This window comes from Pocillopora damicornis, chromosome 11 (genome assembly GCF_964200805.1).
Source record: "Pocillopora damicornis chromosome 11, jaPocDami1.2, whole genome shotgun sequence".
Classification (NCBI taxonomy): Eukaryota; Metazoa; Cnidaria; class Anthozoa; order Scleractinia; family Pocilloporidae; genus Pocillopora; species Pocillopora damicornis.
In genome coordinates this window covers 8,899,438-8,921,429 of record NC_142680.1, presented here as the reverse complement: position 1 = coordinate 8,921,429, position 21,992 = coordinate 8,899,438, and the positions used below count along the sequence as shown (strand labels likewise).

Sequence of the window (21,992 nt, the reverse complement as noted above, 5' to 3'; positions counted from 1 at the left end):
GGCGCGCCAGCTATGCATGAGCTGCACGTGATTCTTCGACGAAATAGACGTCGTCCACGTGATAAAATTGTGTTGTGTGCATTCCAATTTATGGACCGCCACTTCTGCATGAACTGCACGTGATTCTTGACATTCTTAGCTTCAAGAAGGCGAAATTTACTAATATTTGAGCCCTTCAACAACATTAAAGATCATTGACTATAGAGTTCTAAAGCCGTTACGTCACGTTACCATGGGAGCAGAATTTTCTGTTCTAAACAAACGTGCTCAGAGCCAAAATGGCGTCGCTTTCAATCGCTGCACTGATATCTTTCTTCGCTGAAGAAAAGAAGTCAATCGAACGAGGAGAAAATCATTACAGATCTGAACACATTGAGTCATTTTCTTACCATCAGGGTATTTTACGCGGTGAGGTTCAAGCAAGTATGAAGAAAAAGGTCTATCGAGTCACGGTGAGTTTAGAGCCACCAATCGCATTAAGAAGCCTAAGGAATATTTTAAAATATTTTTTAAGTACCTTCTTGTTATCTACTCCCCCAATTTAGAAATATATATTTTCGATCTTGTCGATTTCCCTCATCAAAAAAGCCAGGCTGAGGCTTAAATCGTACAGATTATGATTTATATGAAATAGTGTTACCAAGACATTTATGAGTTCACCTTGTTTGAACTTTTATCTTAATTACCACTTAGATTTACCTGGATGACCACTTCAACATAAAATCCACGGAGTGTGAATGTCCAAAGGGAAAATTCAAATGCAGTCACGCGGCGGCTCTTTTTATAAATGGGATTCACAACTTAAGCCGCACAGATATTGAATGTCAGTGGAGGAAAAAGAAGTCTAATACCTCCCTGTCTTTACAGGCAGTCGAAGAACTGTTCCCTCTGCCAAAGAATTATGTGGCGATTACTCGATCTCCCAACACAGAAGATCGTCAGGCACTATATGGAAGCTTAAAGGCATATGGGAGGTTCACTGGTCCTTGCTGGCTCATGTGCCCAGAGCCTGCTCCCCAAGCCAAATTGCCTGTGCCAACAATTGAGGAAATCATCTACTCAGAGGAGTTTATCCAAACAAGAGGTACACAGCAACAATTGGACTGTTTGGTTCGGAAAGCCAAACTCACAGAAGCAGATATCCTGTTAGTCAGTCAGATAACTGTAGGCCAACGAGACAACCCAACCTGGCATCTTGCAAGGAGGGGACGGCTTACAGCAAGCAATTTTGGATCCGTTCTGCATGCCAAAAGAGTGACCCCTTCACTTCTCAAACGGCTCCTTGGAGAGTATGACATATCAAGAGTTAAGGCAGTACAATGGGGGGTAAACAACGAGGCAGAAGCGATTAAGGCATTTACCAATTTAACTGCAAAAACTGTACAGGAAACTGGGTTATGGCTGGATGGCTCTGGGATTCTTGGTGCTTCCCCAGATGGAATTGTGGATGAAGACTCTGTTTTGGAGGTCAAGTGTCCCTACACCGAAAGGAATATGACAATGGAAGAGGCAGTGAATATCTCCCCCAATTTCTGCTTGAAAAAAACTGAAAGTGGTCAGTATGCTTTAAAGGAAGAACATGTCTACTGGCATCAGGTTCAAGGGGAGATACATTTTGCTCAAAGGAAGCTTTGCTATTTTGTTGTGTGGACATCTAAAGATGTAGTTGTTTTGAAAATAGCAAAGGATGAAGGCTGGAGTGGAAACATTTCTAAGCTTACTCAGTTTTATTTTGAACACCTCTTCTCAAAGGTTGTAGAGGGACAATTATAGGTTTCCAGATCTATTACTGCATGTAATTATTTTTTAAGAAATAATAATTTTCAGGAATCATTAGGAGCCCTTTGGTGTTTAGTCTTCACTGATGGCATGTTGTTGTGGAATTTCTTGAGATAGGGAGGCTTTTCAGATGGAGGGTATTGGGAGCTCAGGTGTACTTTTAAGTTCACTCTAGTAACTTTAGGAACACAGATCTTCAGATCCCAACAGGGCTCTCCTGGTTTACTCAAACTAACTTTAGAAACAGTTACAGTTTTTGCACTTCATTGTTTCACAGTTGAGCTGTACTGCTCTGTTGTAGTGAACTGTTGTTGGGCTGAAATTATACATGCATCCATAAATTCAACAATGATAGCAGATTTACTTTTTGAATAAAACAAACAGATCAACATGTATTTTACAAAGTATTCAATTTTCCTTATATGAAAAATAATTAGTTCATTAATCAAATTCATATCCTTCACAGCCCTCTTTGATCAGTGGAAACTGCAGATTAACAAGTGAAGCACAGAGTTGAAATATTATATCTGCATGACAACGTAAATATGAGGGAATAAAAGATAAAATCTTGAAATCTTTGAGCCTAGCATTTGCCCTCTCAACATGAATTCTGCATTTTGCTATAACTTTTGTTGCCCTTGCTTCACTCTCAGTGAATGTACCATTGTTTAAAAAAGGTGGTATATTTACTGAAACACCATTTGGTACAAGATCCTGTATAACAAAACCTTTGTCAGCTAAGACCATATCTCCAGCAGTAAGGTGATTTAAAAATCCTGATTTCTGCACAATTGCTTTGTCAGATATTGACCCTGGATAAAGTTTGCTGACATAAGTAATAACACCATTTGGCGCTACACCCACAATAACCTTGAAGGAATGCATTCCCCTATAATTTGAATACGTAGCATTCTGCTGGCTCATAAGCCCAGGTGTGGCAATCTCTATGTCTGTACAATCTATCACTACTCTACATGAACCAAACTGACTAAAAGATGATGGGGCACACAGCTTGTTCTTATCCCTAGATGGGATGGATGCCATGAGGTCAATAAATAGAATTGAGTGTAAGACATGAATGAAAGTTGTTACAATATTTGCTATTGTAGATACACTGCAATTGAATAACTGTGCAAGGTGAAGATTTGTGTAATTCTGTCTGACTTTCATTAATGTTATAAATATTTGTTCTTCAAAACTGATTGATTGCACTCTCCAGCCAGCAAAGTAATTGATGGATTGTTTAAACCTAGCTGCATAGTTGACAACAATTTGAAAAACTTCCTTTGTTGGCAGCCCAGTTTCCATCTTCAAAACCTCCTCACTCATTTTCGAAACTGTGTAATGTTTTTGCACATAGTAATTTTTTTCTCTTTGATCAATCATTTCCCTTTTTGCCTGCTCCAACTCTGCTTCCAGTATAACTTCTTTTCTTGTTGATTCAAGTCTCTCCACGCTGCCAGAGGTGCCTTGTTCAAGTTCTTCTTTCTTCCTTGCAGCTTCTATCATTTCTTGTAGGGTCTGTTGTGATTCGATTTTTTTCTTTTTTGGCTTTGCTTCTTCTGCTGGGAAAAGTTTGTCTTGGTTCCTCTTGAAAATCTCAGGACCATTACTTTTTTTTCCTTCTCTGAAATGGCAACTACAGACTCTGGAATGTTTTCCTGGCTCTCTGTCTTCTCTCCTATAGCAAAAAGGATAATTTCAGCTTTATAATTCTTTCTGATTACTGTGCTACTAGCGGAGGATTTTTATCTTGCAGCTTCTATCTTATAAAAATTTCTAATTAAGAAGACAGTTCTCTATCTGCCTGTTTTAACACTGCAGGGTGACCATTAAGTATCAACAACCACACCAAAAGCTCTCACAACTGATTTCCGTCATTGAGTCAAATGTTGGCTCGTGGCTTCTAGGGAACCGATTTTGAAGTTGGAGTACAAGAAAAAGGAGTCTAAAAATCAGTAAGATTTATATAAGCTTAATCAGTTTCATAACAAAGATGGCGACTCCACAACCGCAATAAATTGCGTAAGCATACTTTTCTCCTGGACAGAAAAAGTATTGAAATAAAACTCTTACTAACCTCAGTAGGTGAATCCATCTTCTATATTCCTTCAGCTTTTTTTCCTTGCTAGGGAATCCGAAGAAGCTACACGTGTGACTTTCCGAGTGATGGTTGCAATCAGGCGCAAAGCAGTGCACCATTTTAATCGTTTCGATCGCCATCGTTTCTCAGTTTTAGATTTCTATGACCTACAGCGTTAATAACAATGTAACTGAACCTTATTCTACGCTTCTTTGAACCGTTCCAAGCGATGATTACACACTTGACCTCAGCAACGCATAGGTTATCAGTAGGACGCGCTCGATTGTTTAGAACAGAAATTTTAGCCCCATGGCAACGTGACGTCACACTTTAGGACTCTATGGAACGTGAAACAGCTATGCTTTGGTGAGAATTGTCTTCTGCTTGGTATTGGTTTCTAGTGGTGAGATGGCCTGTGCTCAAATTACTGCTGCTTCGTGTTTGTCTCGCGTGGTCAAAGCGCCTATGCTCAAATTACGTCCTTTCATTTCATTGGTTCTTAGTGTCCCTAGGGACAAATATTTGGAAAGACGACATTTTTTGCTAAATTCGAGTCACTGCAAGGCAATATACCTGCCGCGCATGCGTTTGTAGCCAATGTTGAGATTAGGATTGCGGGCTCCGCTGGTCGCCCGCAATAAATACATTAATAACGTGCCCTAAAAATTTTTATTTCTTCTTTTGAATAATCTTGCATTGAAATAAAAAGCTTAAAAATCATCAGAAATGGAAAATACGGTAGATATAGCGTTCTATTGTAACCGAAAAGAAAAAAAAAACTCTAGAAATAATTAAAAAAAGAATCATACATAAATTCATTGTAATTGAATTATTCTGAATTAATTTTGGTGTAATGAAAAGATTAACATCCAAATTTGAATCTAAACCAAATCTTGAAAGTCTGTAAATAATGAAATATTTCTCATACCAGCTGGCTAAGACGTATTTACTTAACAAAAGAAATGTTGTTGAGTCCATGATGCCGTCATTGATCTGATATACAGATTTTAAAAAATATGAATCTCTGGAATTAAAGAGATTGAAAAAAGCAATCGATTTTTCCTTTTCGCACTAAATTCCTATTTTTTTTTTCAAAAAGCATCAAATGGGCAGTGCACATCTCATAGTTGTAGACGTAAGATATCAAAAAAAGTCCACTGGTCTAATTTTCATTCCAGTTGAAGAAGGAGCGCTGCCCTTGGCGCCGGTAGGAACTAATTTTACCCACTGGATATCGGCCCAGGTTTCATTTCCACAACGCCGATAAATACCGTTGAGATTTGACCAAACAGCACAATCACTATTGTTGCCATACCACCAGCCTCCGCCTCTATTTTGAGCACAATTGGCAGGATCTCTATCCCAGGTACCAAAAACGAGATCTCTGTGAGGACCGAGTGAATCATAAGAAACAGTCGCATCTGTTCCAAAACAGCAAAAAAGAAAAAAAAAAGGAATTCCCACTATATTAGGATCAAGATAACGCCTGTGAAGCCTCGGGCTTGATTTTTGTCGTAAAAAATAAACAATCAAACAGATCTAAGCTCGGTTTAGACAATAGCCCCATACCGTTTCGATGAAATAAATTTATCTTAGCATTAGATATCATAAACAATAATTCTAATCGCTTACGGAAGGACAATTGATTAACTTTTATCGATCAAGGTAGGGAAAATATCAAACTTTTTGGATAGATCGCAGTCGGGTAAATGATCAGATTTGACATTTTTTCTAAAGCAAAGTTCAGTTACTGTTTTATCTCTAACGGTTACGGAGGCAAACTATCCACAAAGGAGCGAGGACCCAATTATATATGAGTAGAATTAGCAGCAAACATAGCCAAACGGCAATAGGTAAGAACAAACCATTTTTTTGCAGGTTACGTGGGAGCCCCTAGATGATGAGATGGAAAAACTATGTTAAGACCAACGATGGGTGATAAAAAAGGTTGACTAACTTGTAATATTGTCAATGTACAACCGGTATTTTAGATGTCTCGGTCCCAATCCCAAACCAGCCATACTCAGCGTGAATAGTTTTGTCAGTGGTTACTCCCAGATCTACTCGAAGCATGCTGTTTGTCTTGTTTCGTGTCAGGCGGTTTATCTTGTTCAGTCCGAGCCAAAATTCACCGACCAAGTTACCGAAACCATCTTTGTAGTCATCCCAGGTGCGGTTAAAATCAACAGAGCCATCCATCCTCTTCTGGATCACTGTCCATCCTCCACCGGCTGTAGTTTGGTCACAATATACATTGAAGGCGCCTGAACCATCTGGGTCGATCGGGTAAACACCGCTGATCCTTCGGCCGGATTTGTACAGCTCGGCACAGTTTTTTGCTTCCGTTAAAAAAAAAAAAAAGAAAAAAAGGTAATACGTGTAAACATAATTTTAAAAATTGTGTCCCAACATCTCCTCTATTCGACCTTTGTTGCGCTTGCTAAAAATAGTCTACCGCCCATACAAAGTTCCAAACACGAAAGAAAACTTATAAATAATACGCTCTTTGCTTCTTAATATCCTGCTACACCGCAGCTTGAACAGAAGACTGCATAACATAAGAGTTCCGCTGCGAAATGATTGTCATCTGGAATCGCAAGATTGACCTCTTAAACATAAATTGACATCGCCATCCTGCACAATAAGAATCCTATGATGAAATGTGCCATGCTGCACAATGTAATAACAAAGAAAAGATGGAATTATCTGAATACAAGTGAGCGAAGAATATCTTGCTTACATTTCATTGGTGTTCTGTTCTCTGTGAGAATGTTAATCTCAAATCGAACTTCAGTGAGTTCCTTCATTATTTCTTCCAAGCAGACGACAGTGTTCTCTTGGCAATCTATTGGGGCTGCAAGCGTCGATAGAAGAATTTGAAAAGTAACAGAAAGAGCCAGAAACAGCCAAGCCGAACCTGGAGGAAAGAAGTCATTATGCGGTGTGAAGTCATTCCAGCTATATAAGTGAAGTTATAAAAAGAATGCCGAGTTACAGAATGAAAAGAGCAACAGACAAACAATTTAAGAAACTATGGGTGCCTTTGATTGCGATTCTGTATTTATATTTTGAAATCAGGATTTCAGGTTTAGCAATATAGAACTAAGAGGCTGAGAAATCCGTCCTCAGTCGTTTTCATGAATAAATCGAACACCAGATATCACAGGTTTCCCTTTTTTGCTTTACTTAAAAAAAGTGACTACAAACTTTAAATCCTGTAAACATTGTTTACTTTGAAATCTATCTATCAGTCATTTCACTTCATGAGATGACATGGTATGACGAGAAAAACCTGGAAGCATGCATGAGCGCGGTCGTTCGATTTGTTATCACTCGCGTGATTACGGACCGAATTGGACTCCACTAGGTCCTATTACCATTACAAACTTACAAACTCAAGGTGGACACAGATTGCAATACGACAAACCGGATTTTTGCTAAAGCCTACATCAGTTTTTTTCAGATTAGAATATTCCTTTTACTTCACATGCTTTTTATTCTCTTTAACATAAATTCTGATTCAAGCTGTCAAACGATTCCAACTGGAAGCACGCTAATTCAGAGTCATTTCTTCGCCGTGATGCTACTAAGAACAATTGATAAAGTCAAAACGGATTGAGTAGTTTCACTGCAAGTCATGCCTGGGTCGAATGACTGGCGTTGACAGCTCCGGATGCGGTGTCTTTTTTTTTTTTTTTTTTTTCGATTTTCACCCATACACTTGGGTGTCTTTGAAGCTTCTGCGGACTTTCCGAAATTTTTAGAAATTTATGAAACCCTGGTCGCAGAAGGAAACGCATTGTGATGACAGACAATAATCTTTTTTTGACGGATTATTGATCGAAACTTAGCTAGTGCGACCCGGGCCTAAGTTGTTATTGGCAGCTGACTTTTACTTCCAAAACTTCATTTGATAATGACCATGACTGCAATGAATAAGCCAAAAAACAAGAAACCGAAATGATACCACTGCTAGCCTGTTCAAAGCCATTTCACCGGTTTCAGTCTCTGCGGGTTAAAAGACGAAGTTGACCTAATATATCTCCCTCTCCGAGAGACTTACATTCACCGAACATACGTCTATATCATCACTCAAAACTTGATATCACATCATTATCAAACATTCGAAATAATTTTGTATGGCCAGACCAGCTTTCTCCTGATTTTGATCGGATTCAAATTTGAAACTGAATTTACACTACCATATAGATGTTGATGAAATAGCGCAATTTCTCCTGTTTCGAAAACTTGATAGTTTCACAGCGCGTGATGAATGAACTGCAGTATCTATATCGTCACGTGTAAAGATCAACAACTTTGAGGCCGAGATGGTCATCATAGTAGTTTTACTTTTCACGAAGGGGTTCATTTCACTGTAGAAAGTGACTAAGGTTGAGTTCAACTTTCTTTTGAGAGGGAAACATTTCTTCGATGGAAACTTGTCTGCTGCTTTGTAGAATAAAATAAAATTACTTGAGAATTGTTATCAAACATAGATTACAATCACTTGTTTCAAACAATGGCGCTCAAAGGTTTCCGTAGGGTCAACTTAAATGGACTCTAACCTTTCTGATTGAAGTGCGTGTAACGGATTAGTTCAAGAAATATAACGACGAGAAAGAAGTGTTCACGAATAGTGGTAGGTTTGGATTTAGTATCGGTTTTTTCAATTGAGTTTGTATTGGAGAAACCCTCATTCTCCGCCAACGCGTTGTGCATTTAAGTCCTTGCTGGTAACTTAGAATTCAATCCACAGACTTTCCATGCCTCATTTGACCAGTTGTAGACACATGATGCAACGACTGAGCCCCTGCACTCTAGTTGATTCTCTCGACAAGCGTTCTGTCGGGTGGTATTTTATTAAACTTATCGACAAAGGCTTTAGTTTGTCAGCGTGTTAGGGGATGCATGAGATTTTCGCCCTGAGAAAGAGCAACCTGGACTCGTTGTTTCTTCTGTAGTCAATTCCACTTAGAGACTCGTTTTTTTTGAAATAGATCAAAGGTAATACTACTTTGATGGCCAATGGATGACCAAAGACCTTCCATTTGAGGCGCTTAACGCTCTCTTTTTCGGTGAAATGGTATAAGATAGTTCTTATATGTAACCTCAACAAACAACTTCCAAACAAAAATAAATGCTTTAGGATGGTAGTATTCTTTTGAGTAAATATAGATTTAAAGTACTGAAACATTCTTTTTGAAAATCTTGGATCACAAATGATTATATTTGTTGACATATTTTGCCATTTACTCAACCATTGATTAAGGCACAAGCAAATTTAGAACTACAAAGGTATAGGGTACCACGAATGTGAAAGTTCGACTGTGTCAGATAAAGTGATTGTTCTTTTTTCTTGACCAGCATCGAAATAAATTCCGAAACGTTTGAACGCGACTTTTTTTTCCATGCAACGCTATTGATAATATACAATAGGCTTTTCGAGAGTTCTTGTTGTATTGCAAGATGAGTGTTGCATATAAACCGCTTGGGCTTTTTGTTGGCAGAACTCTGATCCCCTTGAAGCAAAAAATGTTTTATGAAAAGTCGTATATTCGGATAAGTGAGAGCTGGATCTAAGCACCATAAGTTTCTAGCTTGTTATCACATACCTATTCCTTGTTGAATGCCTGTCATGATGATTCTATAGGTGATGTATGCACCACGCTGCCTAAACGTAATGTTTGAAGAGAAATTGAGAAACTTTACCGAGGATACGGTAGCAAGGTTTCATCAAGACTAACTGAGGTCTCTATCGGCACGTGAGTTTTTAATTACCTAAGTGCATGCGCATATTTTTTATACAAAGAAATCGTGATTGGGTAAAGTACTTCTGTTATCGCTGAGACAGCTCTAATGGAATTAATTATATCGAGAAGTTTCGTCAAGAGCTTCAAATGAATGAAACGCCCTCTGTTTGAGGTAGCCTTTCAAAAGTCATTGCCAGAATGTGCTCAACGCGTTAAAATGTAATACCTTTCATTCTTAAACGTAGGCAGAGCTGAGAAAACTGAGTTGGAAATGACACCGCACTCCCACACAATAAAAGAAGACATGTTTTGAGGGTGAGTTCATAAGAATTGTACTTGTTAATATTTCATATACCGGATTGTAAAATGGTAGACCATGATTCTTGCGAGATATTTTAGATAGTCATTGCATAATACGTCAGAGGCCTAAAAATAATAGATTTCATTTGGTCAATTGCATGAAAAGCTGTGAATATTACAAGGGAATTAGATTCCTTCTAGTACAATGCGTGGTTTGAAATGGGTAGGAGCAATATCACCGTTGTGTCAATTTCAGTTGACCCCAATAAATCCTATAAACGGGGTAACTTTCTAAGAAACTGCGGTACTGCGTTTGTTGGAGAGTATCGCAAGGTAATTTGGTATCATCAACTAAGGTGATTACCTAATAAATCCTGCTTGTCATCAAACAACTATGGATTACAAACCCTTAAATACGGTTGAAAGGCACCGGCCGCGCTTTCAAGTGGTTAAGTTTAGTGGTTGTGTTGCCAAAACACAACCACTATAAACTTAACTATAAACTTAAACTATAAAGCGGTTAAGCGAATGACAACCTGAAATCTTCTGGAAACAGGTGGTTACTTAAATCACTTAAAGGTAAGCGAGTGAGAAATATCCATGCAGAGATGCCAACCTCTTGAGATTTATAAATATCATCAGGCGCCACTTTCCAACCATTCTGATTGGTTAAACGGTAAAAAAGATTGTTTTACCGGCCTTTCTACGGTGTCTCATTTGGTAAGTTTAAAATCTTAGAATTTCATTTGTCTTGCGTTGTGGCCGATGCGGCTACGACACCAAGAAAACAAAGATATTTGGCTCTGGTCCCAAAGAGACCAACTCCCCTTAAAAATGTTGTGATTGCCCACGTGTTCTCCTCAAATGACGTACCTGACTGTAATTTTATTCGGCGTCATGAAAACATGACCGCGGATTCATTTACATCATTCAATTAACTCGTACGAAAGTGAGGTAAAAACAGTCATTTAAAACGCAATACAATCTGTAAATTACTTAAACAGCGTGTCCTTACGTATCCGCCCTAAGCAAATGCTGTAAGCTCTTTGATGATCTCTTTGGTATTAGAGAGATGTCCTCCGTTGATTTGTTTTCAGAAAAACCTTATGCCTTTTCCCTGGATCCTTAATTACCTTTGATATAGCGAGAGCGGATATCTTGTGACGGTATATCATGGCTTACTCAGATTCTTATGGAACAGCGTCTAAAATGAATTTCACTTCATTGATTGTCAGACGGCCAAGTACTCACATCATCAATTACTCACTAACTCACCCACTCACGCACTCACCCACTCAATCAATCAATCAATCGATGGATCCAGAGATACTTTATACACATAAATATCACATTGGTGACCTCAGGGAAATTAGCCGGCGGATTTCTGTGCGTATTATCGGAAATACAATAATTACTCATTAATATAATCTTTCTGATACGATACTGCTGAAACAAACGAGATGTAACTGTCCTATATAGCATTGCTGACCCAAAAAATATTAGGTATATATTTTATTCAGATTATTAGTATCCATTTCTCCTTCAGAGCTGAGGTTGACTTCAAATGCTACTTTTATTTTTTAAAGTATAAGCTTTTGGTTTTATAATTTTATCAGACGATAACATGCCGATGTCTTCTCTGTCCGGAAGTTTCGACAAGTTCATTATTAGCTGATGTTTAATAAAACGCAGTCTTCAGACTTTGGAAACCAAATATAACTGTATATCTAATAAGTGTTGAAGTGGCTAAATTCTACTTCCGTTATAAAAATAAAAACAAATAAACCACCAAAAAGTCAAAACAAAAAAAACAACAAACAAACAAACAAAAGAAAATAAAAAGCCTCTGTTTTCAAGCCTTGTGAACTTAAACTGCTCATGAACAAAGACAAAATTTGTGGTATTTTATTGAAATCCATTATTCAGTGACATTAAAGAACCGTGAAGATTGCAGCTGACAGCTCAAAGGTTCGTCTGGACTTTGGCCAAACGCGTGAAAAAATGCACCAGGACTATTTTAAACTTTTTGTTTGTTTGCAATAGTTTCCAGGGGAGTCGGAGTATTTGCTAATCCAGGGGAAAATATTTGCGGGGGATACCAGGTAAAGGAAAATAAAGAGGAACCGCCTGTTATCACGAACCCACCCGTGATGAGCCACTTAAGTTATTAAGCAAAAATTTTTATTGGATAAATATTTTTTGAATTAAAAACATCGCGAAAGGAGGAAAATATAGGTCAACTCTGTAAATAACTTGAAAATATCGTCAAATTACGAGGGCGGAGCTTTAAAAGTCACCATTAAGGTACCTACGTTCGAGCCTTTGTTTGGAAAATCAACGTTATTTTTAGGAAGCCTCTAAATCACTACGGTTTATGTTTGATACTCTCAGGGTGCTTGAAATAACTTCTTATTGAAAATTCTGCAAAAAGAAATCTGACTGCAATGCATTTATACCATTAAAGTTCACACTTGGACCGAGGAGGTTCGCCAGCGTATTGTGTAATGATTACTGCAATGTGATTTGGGTTGAGCTATTCAATATAATACTACAATGCAGAAAAATAGCCGACGTGTGTCTCTCTTTAACTTTGTTGGCGACACACGCAAAAAATCTGGCACGTTATTCAAATAAATTTGTCATGAAGAGTTTAGCTAGTGGATAATTAGTTTTTCATTTAATTAATCAGTTTAGTATGATTTAGTTTTTGGTTTATATTTAGAATGAATTTTACGTATGGATTCGAATTCCGACGTCATTTAGTTTAAGCTGACGGGATGAGTTTCCGACTTGTGACAGCCTGGTCTAACTTCTTTAGATGGACGTGCTTAGTTTGTGTACTGACCTTGCTTTAGAAGCACACGAAAGTTCATGTTTTGGCTGACGCAATTAGAGGTTGATTCTATTGAACGGAAGCATTATGATGAAATATTCCGTTGTTCAATTCGAAAGTCTCGTGAAATTTGTTTGGTTTTGTGTTACAACAAAAAAAAATGTTCAATCTCTCAGGGTCAGCTGGCTGGCATGCCGACCCATATCTGTCAGTAATGACTATTAAAGCTTGTTCTTTATAGCTTACTTAGGAGAGTAGAGAGAAGAAAGAGGAAAGCAGACTAGCAGAATGTAGACAGTTTGCAGAAGAGTAGAGTCAAACTTGCCAATAATTTTTGAGTTACTACGCACCGAAAAATAGAAGCTTAGAACAGCGGAAGCGGTTAACAAAACCGCACCTTGAATAAAAAATTTGATAAATGTTAGAAAAACAAAATCTTTCCCGTTTTTTTGGCGTTGAAAGTGTCTTCTTCGGTTCTTCCAATCTAAAGGCCTTCATTAAATTTATCCCGTAAGGGGCCATTTACCTAGAAATGAAAATGTTTCAATTTTCTATTGGTTTAGACGAAAATAAAAATCGATTTTCAACCAATCAGAAAGCACGTTGTGTCTAAAATATGTTATACATAAATTGTGTAAATAAATCCCTTCTGGAGGCTGGTATATTGTCTAAAAATGTCTGCGGCTGGAAGATCCAAGACATGAAGGAAGTGGACACGATACTTTAACATGTTTGTCTGTTTGTCAAATCAAGCATAAGAATCTTCACTGTAAAAAATCAGGATGAAAAGCTAGTGGAGACTTGAAAATCCTTGAGCATTGGAGGAGGTCTGCAACTCAGTGGGTCACCATGGCAACACAACCACTAAACTATGGATATGAGTAGGCAAATTTTTTATTATCAACTGAGTTGATAGCAAAAATCGGCCACCATCAAATGTTGAGAAGTGTTAGCCTTCCGTCAGAGCGAGTAATCGAAGGGCTTCCGCTCGAAACGTCGGCTTTTAAACACTTAGCTGTGGCCTATTTACGTTATCAACTCAATTGATAAGACTAAATTACCCTGTTATACTCTCCCATCAATGCAGCACCACAGTCTCTTCAGGAACTTTACCCCTTTAATAATATCAAGACTAAATGATGTTAGAATAGTGCTGATTTCTCCACAATATAAAATTTACGTATCTAAAGTTATTATTTTCTGTAATCTAATATTGAAAGATCATATCACTGCACTAAAATTGGGAAGCTTTATAAAATACTCACGAAAGGTATAAACTGTAAGAATAAGCACAAACAAGCATAAACTCCATACTGTGGCCTTTAAAGTTCTATCATATAATTAAAAAAACTCATTAATAATTCATAAGCCCATAAACCTATCAAATGGTAGATAATACATCACGTGCAGTGACTTTATATCGATAAACCTCATCCTTATTAGTATGCGGTGTTTTATCAGATATAAATACACTGCACCTGACTTATGAATATTAATTAATTATCAACACAGAAACTGACACAACAAATGGTGGGAACATATTTAATGTTCTTTCAACAAATTTCACACAGTAAATTTACTTTTGCACCAAATTAATAGTACAGTTGTGAATTACACATCTGGAAAAATTCTCATTTTTAGGCTTCCAAAAAGCTCTGGAACAGGACGCCATGTCCTCTTCGGTTAGTAGAAGAAAAGTACAAAACACGTGTGAGATTTGATTTTCTTGCATACTAATTTAATCCTTAATGTTTTTCTCATATGCTAATTTCTAACGTTCGCAAAAGCATAATTGTTATGAACTCTCTTGACACACGCTTTTCCAAGAATGTTTTTGAAGCCGTTCAAAAAACTCGCAGCACGTGTTTTATCGGGTCAAAAACGCCTCGTAGTTTTAAACCCGATAAAACACTCCTGCTCGTTTTTTAAACATTACTTAAGTCCTTTTGAATCAACCTCGAAGTCATGTAGAACACATTTTATGATGTCTTCAAAAAATCAGACGATCCAGCCACTAATTTGCTAAATATGTTTTTCTTTTACGGTCGATCACAAATAGATTGAGTCTGTGATTTCGTCATCTTTCAAATCTGCATATTATAGCAACTTGATCCTCCGGAACTAACAGAAAAAAGTAAACGTCGTAAAATCTATTTCTTAATGTTTCTAAACAGCATCAATTGGGCAGATGCAAGTTTCATTGTTTTAACGCCACACGCATAAATCATTAAGACTTCAGAAAACTGAATTTAAGAACATTTTGGTCTAATTCCGGTAACAAGAGAACTAATTTTTAAATTGCAGCATTTTCAATTCTTGATTCATAAAGTTAAGACCTAAACAATGTGTAGTACGTAATACTTGTCGATCTCGCTTAGCTGACTCAGATTTGGACCGGCGTTCTGTTCGCCTTTCTCAGAACACTTTACGTTTTACCAAAGGCCTAAAATTCAAAGAAGTTGAAGCTCGTTTGTTAAGCAAAATGGTGGAAAGAGAATCCTCAAGTCTGTCTGCTCCAAACTTCTTCTGAAAACACCGTGATCATGCGTCGTCGTTCCCGTTGTAAAACGATGCAAGTATTTCAGGGCCGTAGCCATATTCACGTGTTTGGGAGTAAGATAAAGGCAAGGACTAATATGAAAATACGAAAATGTCCAGACTGGAAAGGATTGTAACATTCTTTCCTAGATTGTAGACAAGGTGGAGTTATTTTTGGTACGAAGGACGATGATAATAAAGAATAAATTTTTCGGGAGTTCTCGCTGTTTGTAGGGTTTATCTTTCCTAACTAAATATTAGCGGTAAAAAAAATAGAATTAAAAAAAAAAAAACTGACGATTTGTTAGAACATAAAATTCCCTCGCAGTTCCGTGACAGTGAAAGACGAAGTTCTTAACTGGATAAAAACAAATGTCTGGAGCCGACTGTTGGTAAAAGAAGTGCAGATTCGTGAGTTCGTGTAAAGGTGGAATTTATAATGAATTTTGATTTTAAGCATGCGATTTCCGGCAATATATAGATTTAGCCAAGCCTAAGGGCGGAGCTCTTGTTAGTTTATTTTCCAGCCATTCACTACAATATAAACTGTAATAAAACTCTTCAGCACTAGCTGTACGAGAGTTTCTTCAAGGGGATTTAGGAACCAGTTCGGGGGTGGGAAGGGAAGGGAAGGGAAGGAAAGGAAAGGGAAGAAATTACGAGGTCTGGAACTTGGGGACGATGTTCTTATAACTTACAAAGCGATCAACACGTATGTTAGTCAGCGGTATCTTCAAGCAGCTTAGGACCTTCGTTGATGTTCCTTTCTTTTTGAGCACATTTTCGAAGATAGGGGAATGTTTTGCTCTTCAGATGAAATGTGTGATATCAGCATCAGTTAAAATCGTATTCTATTGAGCGAGACCAGTAATTTGGTTTGGGAAAATGTGGCAAAATTGAAAGACACGACTCGTAAACTACTTTGCGTTAAGACATCATAAGTCGATTGAAGAGAATACGCGTGAGAAAAGTGAGTCATTAAAACAATGTATGTATGGGCGGCCGTCACCACCAAAAATACAAGGATGTCAAATAGATCAGCAAATACAAAGATGGTGTAAGGATCAGCTGCAGGATAGCATAGCTAATAAAGGAATTGCATGGCCAAATTATAGACAGTCTAGTTTTCCTTCGTGCAACAGAACACTCTAAACATGAATAGTTTAGCCAAACGAGAAACGGTCTAGTAGCCCATGTTGAGTTGGAACATGAGATTGTGAAATGGACTAGCTCAATTACGAATAGCTTAGCACTCATTTGCAATACAGTACTCAAACGGTGTAGCGTTGAGTTAAACGGCTCAGGGTAACGTTGAGTGGCACAGCGTACGCACAAACGGTGTAACGTTGCGTCAAATGGCTCAGCTTAATGTAGAATGGTACAGCGTACACACATATGGTGTAGCGCTGCGGTAAATGACTCAGCTTAATGTCGAATGTACAGCGTACATAAAAACAGTGTAGCGTTGTGTGAAATGGCTCAGCGTAATGTCGAATGGTACAGCGTACATGCAAACAGTGTAGCGTTGCGTGAAATGGCTTAGCGTAATGTCGAATGGTACAGCGTACATACAAACAGAGCAGCGTTGCGTGAAGTGGCTTAGCATAATGTCGAACGGTACAGCGTACACACAAATGGTGTAGCGTTGCGTGAAATGGCTCAGCGTAATGTAGAATGGTACAGCGTAGACACAAATAGTGTAGCGTTAGGTCGAATAGCTTTGCAAAACATCAGACGCTCTATCTGAACATTAAATTGCTTAGTATTACTTGAAATATTTCGATGTTGTGGCGAATCGTCGTGGCGTGACGTGAAGGCTATGCCATTCTTTTATTAGGTATGCTATCCTGCAGCTGATCCTTAAGTCATCTTTGTATTTGCTGATCTATGCGACATCCTTGTATTTTTGGTGGTGACGGCCGCCAAGGCATCTCGCCGAAACCACCAAAAATACAAACCGCAAATGGAACAGCGATCTGCTGGGGGTATGACGTCATCGAATGTGAAGACTGACACGAAACCATACGCTTAATTCCAAAATGGCGGCCACCGCGGATGGTCTGGGCCGAGTTGACACGAAAGCGAGGCATCGAGGGCCAACGCCAAAGACAACAGAAGATGGCGTCTCTTGCAAACACTCTTGTGTACGGTCCTCCGTTTTTAACTGAAGACGATATTCCGGGAAGTTCATTAAACGGAAGAGATCCGAATCGTTTAAAAAATTCTGAGCTGAAGTTTTGGTTGAAATGTCGCGGGGATAGCTGTAAAGGATTATCGACCAAAGCGCAACTTTGCAAGCGGTAAGATATGTGTTTATGTTGACTTCAAATCATTGCTGTGGTTGCTATGGCCTTGAATCTTACTGGATTCATTCCTTTACAGAGTCAACGACTACCTCCAAGCAAATGTTGCTCATCTCCTTGTGGATCCGGATGAAAACTTTATCTACACAAGGCGTAAACAGAATCGTAACAGAGTCTGTACTGAGGACCAAAGAGCCGAATCCGCCGATTCCGACTTGTCGACTCCGCCGGACCCGGACAACACAAAGAACATCGCTTTTCCTGCGAACGGATGGGGTACATCCCTTGCCAAAGGCCCGATGTTTACTCGTGCAGAATTAGAGAAACATATAAGTGATTCTGGAAAAAAGCATCGACATGGTGAGCATCATTCGCTGCCCACAGGATTACAAAAAGCCAAGCAGTTTCTGGCTGATGAGTATTTGCATGAAATACAAACGCACTCTGATCAGAGGTATTTTTACTTCCGTGCTAAGTGTTTTCATAGTTTCAAGGTCAATGAAGCACCGCACAACTTAAAACTAGCACTCTGTATGGTGACAGGAAATGTGGAGTATGCCTACTGTGGGTCAAGTTGTGCTGCAGGTAAATCTGGTTTTTGCAATCACATTCTGGCTTTAATGATAAAAGTTTGCAAATACACTATTTATAATTGCAAAGATGTGCGAGATTTGAAGGATGAGGAGGATGAAAATCCAACCAGTGCATGCACATCAGCTTTGCAAAATTGGCACAAGTCAAGACTAGAAGGTATCCGCTCCCAGCCTGTCATGGATGTGGTTGTTTCAAATCCTGCAAATAATGCTGAACGTGTCAAAAAAACAGGAGTAACTTGTCTTCTGACAGAAGCAAGAAAGGGAGAAAGTGATCAGAAGAGGAAGCTTGAACAATTACTACATTCTCTTGAGCAGCATAGCTCAACGCTTGGCATAACTCAAGTGGTTGATCCCTCGAGTATTGATACATCACCTGTTGTTGACACTCGTTTTGGGCAATGCCCAGTTGGGTCATTTGGATCGTATCAGCTTTCCTTTACTGAATCGAACTTCACATTTGTAACCTTGTTTGATGGATTTGACTGTACAGAACACTGCACAGCAAATGAATTCCCGGCCTACCCTTCGTTCCCATTGGATGATTTCTGCGGATCATTTCAGACCCCTGACAACCTCACTGTTAAAGAAATGGAACTGCTGACGAGCTTGACTGTTGGTGTTATAGAGGCAAACAAAATGGAAGAGAAAACCAGAGAGCAAGCAAGTTGTGAGGAATGGATGCGAGAAAGAAAATTGAGATTCACTGCCTCTAATTTTGGAAAAATTTCTCGAAGACAGAGGAACCACACCAAATTTGTGGAAGATCTTTTAGCACAGAAGACATTTTCTTCAGCTGCTGTAGAACATGGCAAAAAGTATGAGCCGGTGGCACTGAAGGAATATGAGAAACATATGAGGAAAATGAGAAAACCTGTAAAAGTGTTAAAGAGTGGACTGTTTGTTTCTCCGAAGGTTCCAATTTTAGGATGTTCCCCAGATGCCAAAATCATTGACTTGAGCTGCAAAGACAGGTTTGGGCTTGGTGAGGTAAAATGCCCATCGTCGAAATTCCATGTGACTCCCCTCGAGGCTTGTGATGACCCTGGCTTCTTTATGGAAAACAAAAATGGGAAGCCATCTTTAAAAAGAAGCCATGTTTACTACGATCAGGTGCAAGGACTTATGGGCCTATCAGGGGTACCATGGTGTGACTTTATTGTTTACACTAGTAAAGGACTAAGTGTGGAGAGGATCAAGTTTGATCAGGACCACTGGAACAACTTATGTGGAAAACTATGTGACTATTATTTCAAGCACTTTCTTCCAGTTGCTGCTCTGTAAAACATAGCCAAAAAATACAAAGCAGTATGTTACAAATTTTATTGTCTAATGAATACTCATGATCTATTCATATGAAGTTAGTCGTGATCATAAATGTGTAAAGAAATCAAGACTACATTTGACTCAGATAATTGACGAACCCTCTCTAACTTACCGCTAACTCGAAGTAATTTACATTTTCCTTCAGGTCATTTTCTATATGATTTTTACCCTCGATAACTCAAATCATTGCTATTTCCCTGAGGGTTCAAGTAATCGGGAGCCAACTGTAGTTTTTTTTCTTTTTCTTTTTTTTTTTATAGAAACCAAATACCCTGACAAAGACAACTGGCCTTTTATCATAATTTATTGTAATAATAAAAAATACTGGCAAATATTTCAGTGTCAGTTGAGACTATTGAATAGAAAAATATTTGCAAAATTACTATATATTGGATTGCAATTTTGTAATCATAGCGCAAGTCTCTACGGTGTCTACATCACGTGGCAATGCACAATTTCAACAAACATCGTGCTGTTAATTAGCCCAAAAAGTTATTTTACAACTTACTTCTTGAAAATTTTACATACAAAATAAAAACTAAAAGGATAAGAATTGAATTTAAAAAATCATTTGCCAAGAGATTTCAACACCAGGGCCTTTTTCAGTTTTCCCTCAAACAAATATTTTGCTATCAAAACAAGTTATGCACTTATGATACTGTTCTGAAAATTGCATAGCATGGCACATACCGCCCACATTTGGTTTACAACCCCAAACAGGGTGAACGGTACTACACTATCCCATATATGAAAATTTTAAATTTTATTTATTGCCCTTTCAACATGAATCCGAACAGAAGCGATCGACTGTGTCTCAACAACTTCTGCTGCGCTCATTTGACCCTTGCTTCCCAAAAAAGGTGGAATATTTAGGGACACTCCAAGGGGTAGAAGGTCCTGAATAGTAAAGCCTTTATCGGCCATGACAGAATCTCCCCTATTAAAAGGCAGATTCAGAAATCCTGATCTTGTAACAATTTCCCTGTCAGAAATATGACCAGTGTATAGCTGGCTGATGAAGGTAATAGCACCTCCTGGTGAGATGCCAATCAAACCTTTAAGAGTTGTGTGGTTTTTGTAAGAACTAAAAAGTTCACCGTTAAGGCGTAGACTCTTGGGCATCTGGCATCGTACCTCAGTACAGTCAATAACGACCCTAGTTGAGGGGTATTTGTCTTTAAAGTCAGCAGGCATGCACAAATCCACTTTTGCTCTTGATGGCCACACTGGAATTACACTGAATTTTAAGAACATAAAATTTATCCATGAAATTATTATTCTGCTTACTGTTGTCTGTGAGACTCCAAACAAGTGGCTTAAATGCTCCTCCTTGAACCCCTGCCTTAGTCTGCAAAGGGTCAAAAAGAATTCTTCCTTTGGGCTCAATTGGCGTGGCCTACCCTGCTTGGGAATATCTTCCTCATCCCTCTGACAGGGTGGGGAGGGGACATCACATGGTGAATCCGAGTGCCAGTAATTTATATTTTCCCCTTTCTTACCAGGATCTAAAAACGCGAAAACACTTTCTAAGACATTTTTGTTTGGGAACCCCGTATAAAAAGCGACGTCCTTCTCCGAGGGCAAAAATTTCTCAATGCAGAACACTCTTGACTGCAAGGAATCGTTCCGGCGTTTAAGTTCCTCTACTTCCGACTGGAAATTGTTATTTAAAATAGTGATTTTACGGATTTCCCCGACAAGCCGTTCATTTTCAAGTTTAAGTTCGCAAATAAGAGCTTCCAGATCCTCAGCTGGTTCTTCTACTGTGGTGCTTGCCGAATCTGCTAGTGTTGACGGGGAGGAAGCGCGAGATTCTTGAAATGTCACTAGATCGCACGTGGAACAGTTGTCGACTCGTGCTGGCGCAATTGTCGTCTCCTGTGATTTTGTCGCGGTTTTTTTCAAAATCAGAGTTCTTTTCCTCGGTGATTTTCGCTTGATCGGCGAACCCTGCTTCCAAGGAAACAAAGATGTGACTGCCATGGATTTCAAACTCTTTTTACGGCCTGTGAGTGACGGTAGATAATCTGACGATTTGAAATGTCGCGAGCAAACTCTCGTGTGTTCTGTCACCTTGAAATCTTTACCCTCATCTCTTCGAATGGCAACGATCCACTTCATAAATAAATCTCTATTTTCAGGAAACTTGTGGTAAGAGATCTTAATACCATCTTCTTCGTAAACTTTCTTAGTGCAGCCAGGGACACAGCAATTTTGCGGCATGATGCGCTTTTTCTTTGCAATTAATTTACATACGTAAACACGAGACTTGGCCCTCGATGCCTCGTTTTCATGCTATTCGATCCAGACTCTCATCGGCCGCCGCCATTTTGGAATTAGGAGTATTACGTGGCGTAGTACAGTCTGCACTTCGCTTTGCCGTAAAGCAGAGCCAATTTGGTAAGTTTCTCCTCTTTTTTCACTGCTGATATTGCACTTATTCGTTGTCGTTCATGAAAGCGTCAATTAAAATAGCAACGAGACTGA

General features: G+C 38.7%; 5 protein-coding genes across 5 annotated transcripts; 2 read left to right on the top strand and 3 right to left on the bottom strand.

Annotated features, from left to right (window-relative positions):
* Positions 1-202: 202 nt before the first annotated feature.
* Positions 203-2,183, top strand: LOC149037336 (uncharacterized). The gene is made up of 2 exons (XM_089188009.1): positions 203-452; positions 694-2,183. The coding sequence occupies exons 1-2, from the start codon at positions 279-281 to the stop codon at positions 1,771-1,773; spliced, it is 1,254 nt and encodes a 417-aa protein (XP_089044135.1). The 5' UTR covers positions 203-278; the 3' UTR covers positions 1,774-2,183.
* LOC149037335 (uncharacterized) lies at positions 2,121-4,017 on the bottom strand. Its single transcript, XM_089188008.1, has 2 exons — positions 3,860-4,017; positions 2,121-3,460 (listed from the first exon to the last, which is right to left on the bottom strand). Exons 1-2 carry the CDS (start codon positions 4,000-4,002, stop codon positions 2,221-2,223), a joined length of 1,383 nt encoding a protein of 460 aa, XP_089044134.1. The 5' UTR covers positions 4,003-4,017; the 3' UTR covers positions 2,121-2,220.
* Positions 4,018-4,521: 504 nt separating this feature from the next.
* LOC149037334 (angiopoietin-related protein 7-like) lies at positions 4,522-9,602 on the bottom strand. The gene is made up of 4 exons (XM_089188426.1): positions 9,475-9,602; positions 6,603-6,779; positions 5,840-6,201; positions 4,522-5,401 (listed from the first exon to the last, which is right to left on the bottom strand). The coding sequence occupies exons 1-4, from the start codon at positions 9,497-9,499 to the stop codon at positions 5,006-5,008; spliced, it is 960 nt and encodes a 319-aa protein (XP_089044552.1). The 5' UTR covers positions 9,500-9,602; the 3' UTR covers positions 4,522-5,005.
* A 7,706-nt stretch (positions 9,603-17,308) lies between these two features.
* On the top strand, positions 17,309-20,052 carry LOC149037333 (uncharacterized). The gene is made up of 2 exons (XM_089186483.1): positions 17,309-17,583; positions 17,666-20,052. Exons 1-2 carry the CDS (start codon positions 17,339-17,341, stop codon positions 19,461-19,463), a joined length of 2,043 nt encoding a protein of 680 aa, XP_089042609.1. The 5' UTR covers positions 17,309-17,338; the 3' UTR covers positions 19,464-20,052.
* Positions 20,053-20,261: 209 nt separating this feature from the next.
* Positions 20,262-21,728, bottom strand: LOC149037332 (uncharacterized). The gene has a single exon (XM_089188425.1). The coding sequence runs from the start codon at positions 21,726-21,728 to the stop codon at positions 20,262-20,264; it is 1,467 nt and encodes a 488-aa protein (XP_089044551.1).
* Between the last annotated feature and the right edge of the window lie 264 nt (positions 21,729-21,992).

Coding starts and splice junctions, on each gene's coding strand:
- LOC149037336 (XM_089188009.1), top strand. CDS start 279: ATGGCGTCGCTTTCAATCGCTGCACTGATATCTTTCTTCGCTGAAGAA. Junction 453..693: donor AAAAGGTCTATCGAGTCACG/GTGAGTTTAGAG, acceptor ATTACCACTTAG/ATTTACCTGGATGACCACTT.
- LOC149037335 (XM_089188008.1), bottom strand. CDS start 4,002: ATGGCGATCGAAACGATTAAAATGGTGCACTGCTTTGCGCCTGATTGC. Junction 3,461..3,859: donor AGATGGATTCACCTACTGAG/GTTAGTAAGAGT, acceptor TTTTTGCTATAG/GAGAGAAGACAGAGAGCCAG.
- LOC149037334 (XM_089188426.1), bottom strand. CDS start 9,499: ATGACAGGCATTCAACAAGGAATAG. Junction 6,780..9,474: donor AGGCATTCAACAAGGAATAG/GTATGTGATAAC, acceptor TCTTTCCTCCAG/GTTCGGCTTGGCTGTTTCTG. Junction 5,402..5,839: donor AGACATCTAAAATACCGGTT/GTACATTGACAA, acceptor AACCGAGCTTAG/ATCTGTTTGATTGTTTATTT.
- LOC149037333 (XM_089186483.1), top strand. CDS start 17,339: ATGGTCTGGGCCGAGTTGACACGAAAGCGAGGCATCGAGGGCCAACGC. Junction 17,584..17,665: donor AAAGCGCAACTTTGCAAGCG/GTAAGATATGTG, acceptor ATTCCTTTACAG/AGTCAACGACTACCTCCAAG.
- LOC149037332 (XM_089188425.1), bottom strand. CDS start 21,728: ATGCCGCAAAATTGCTGTGTCCCTGGCTGCACTAAGAAAGTTTACGAA.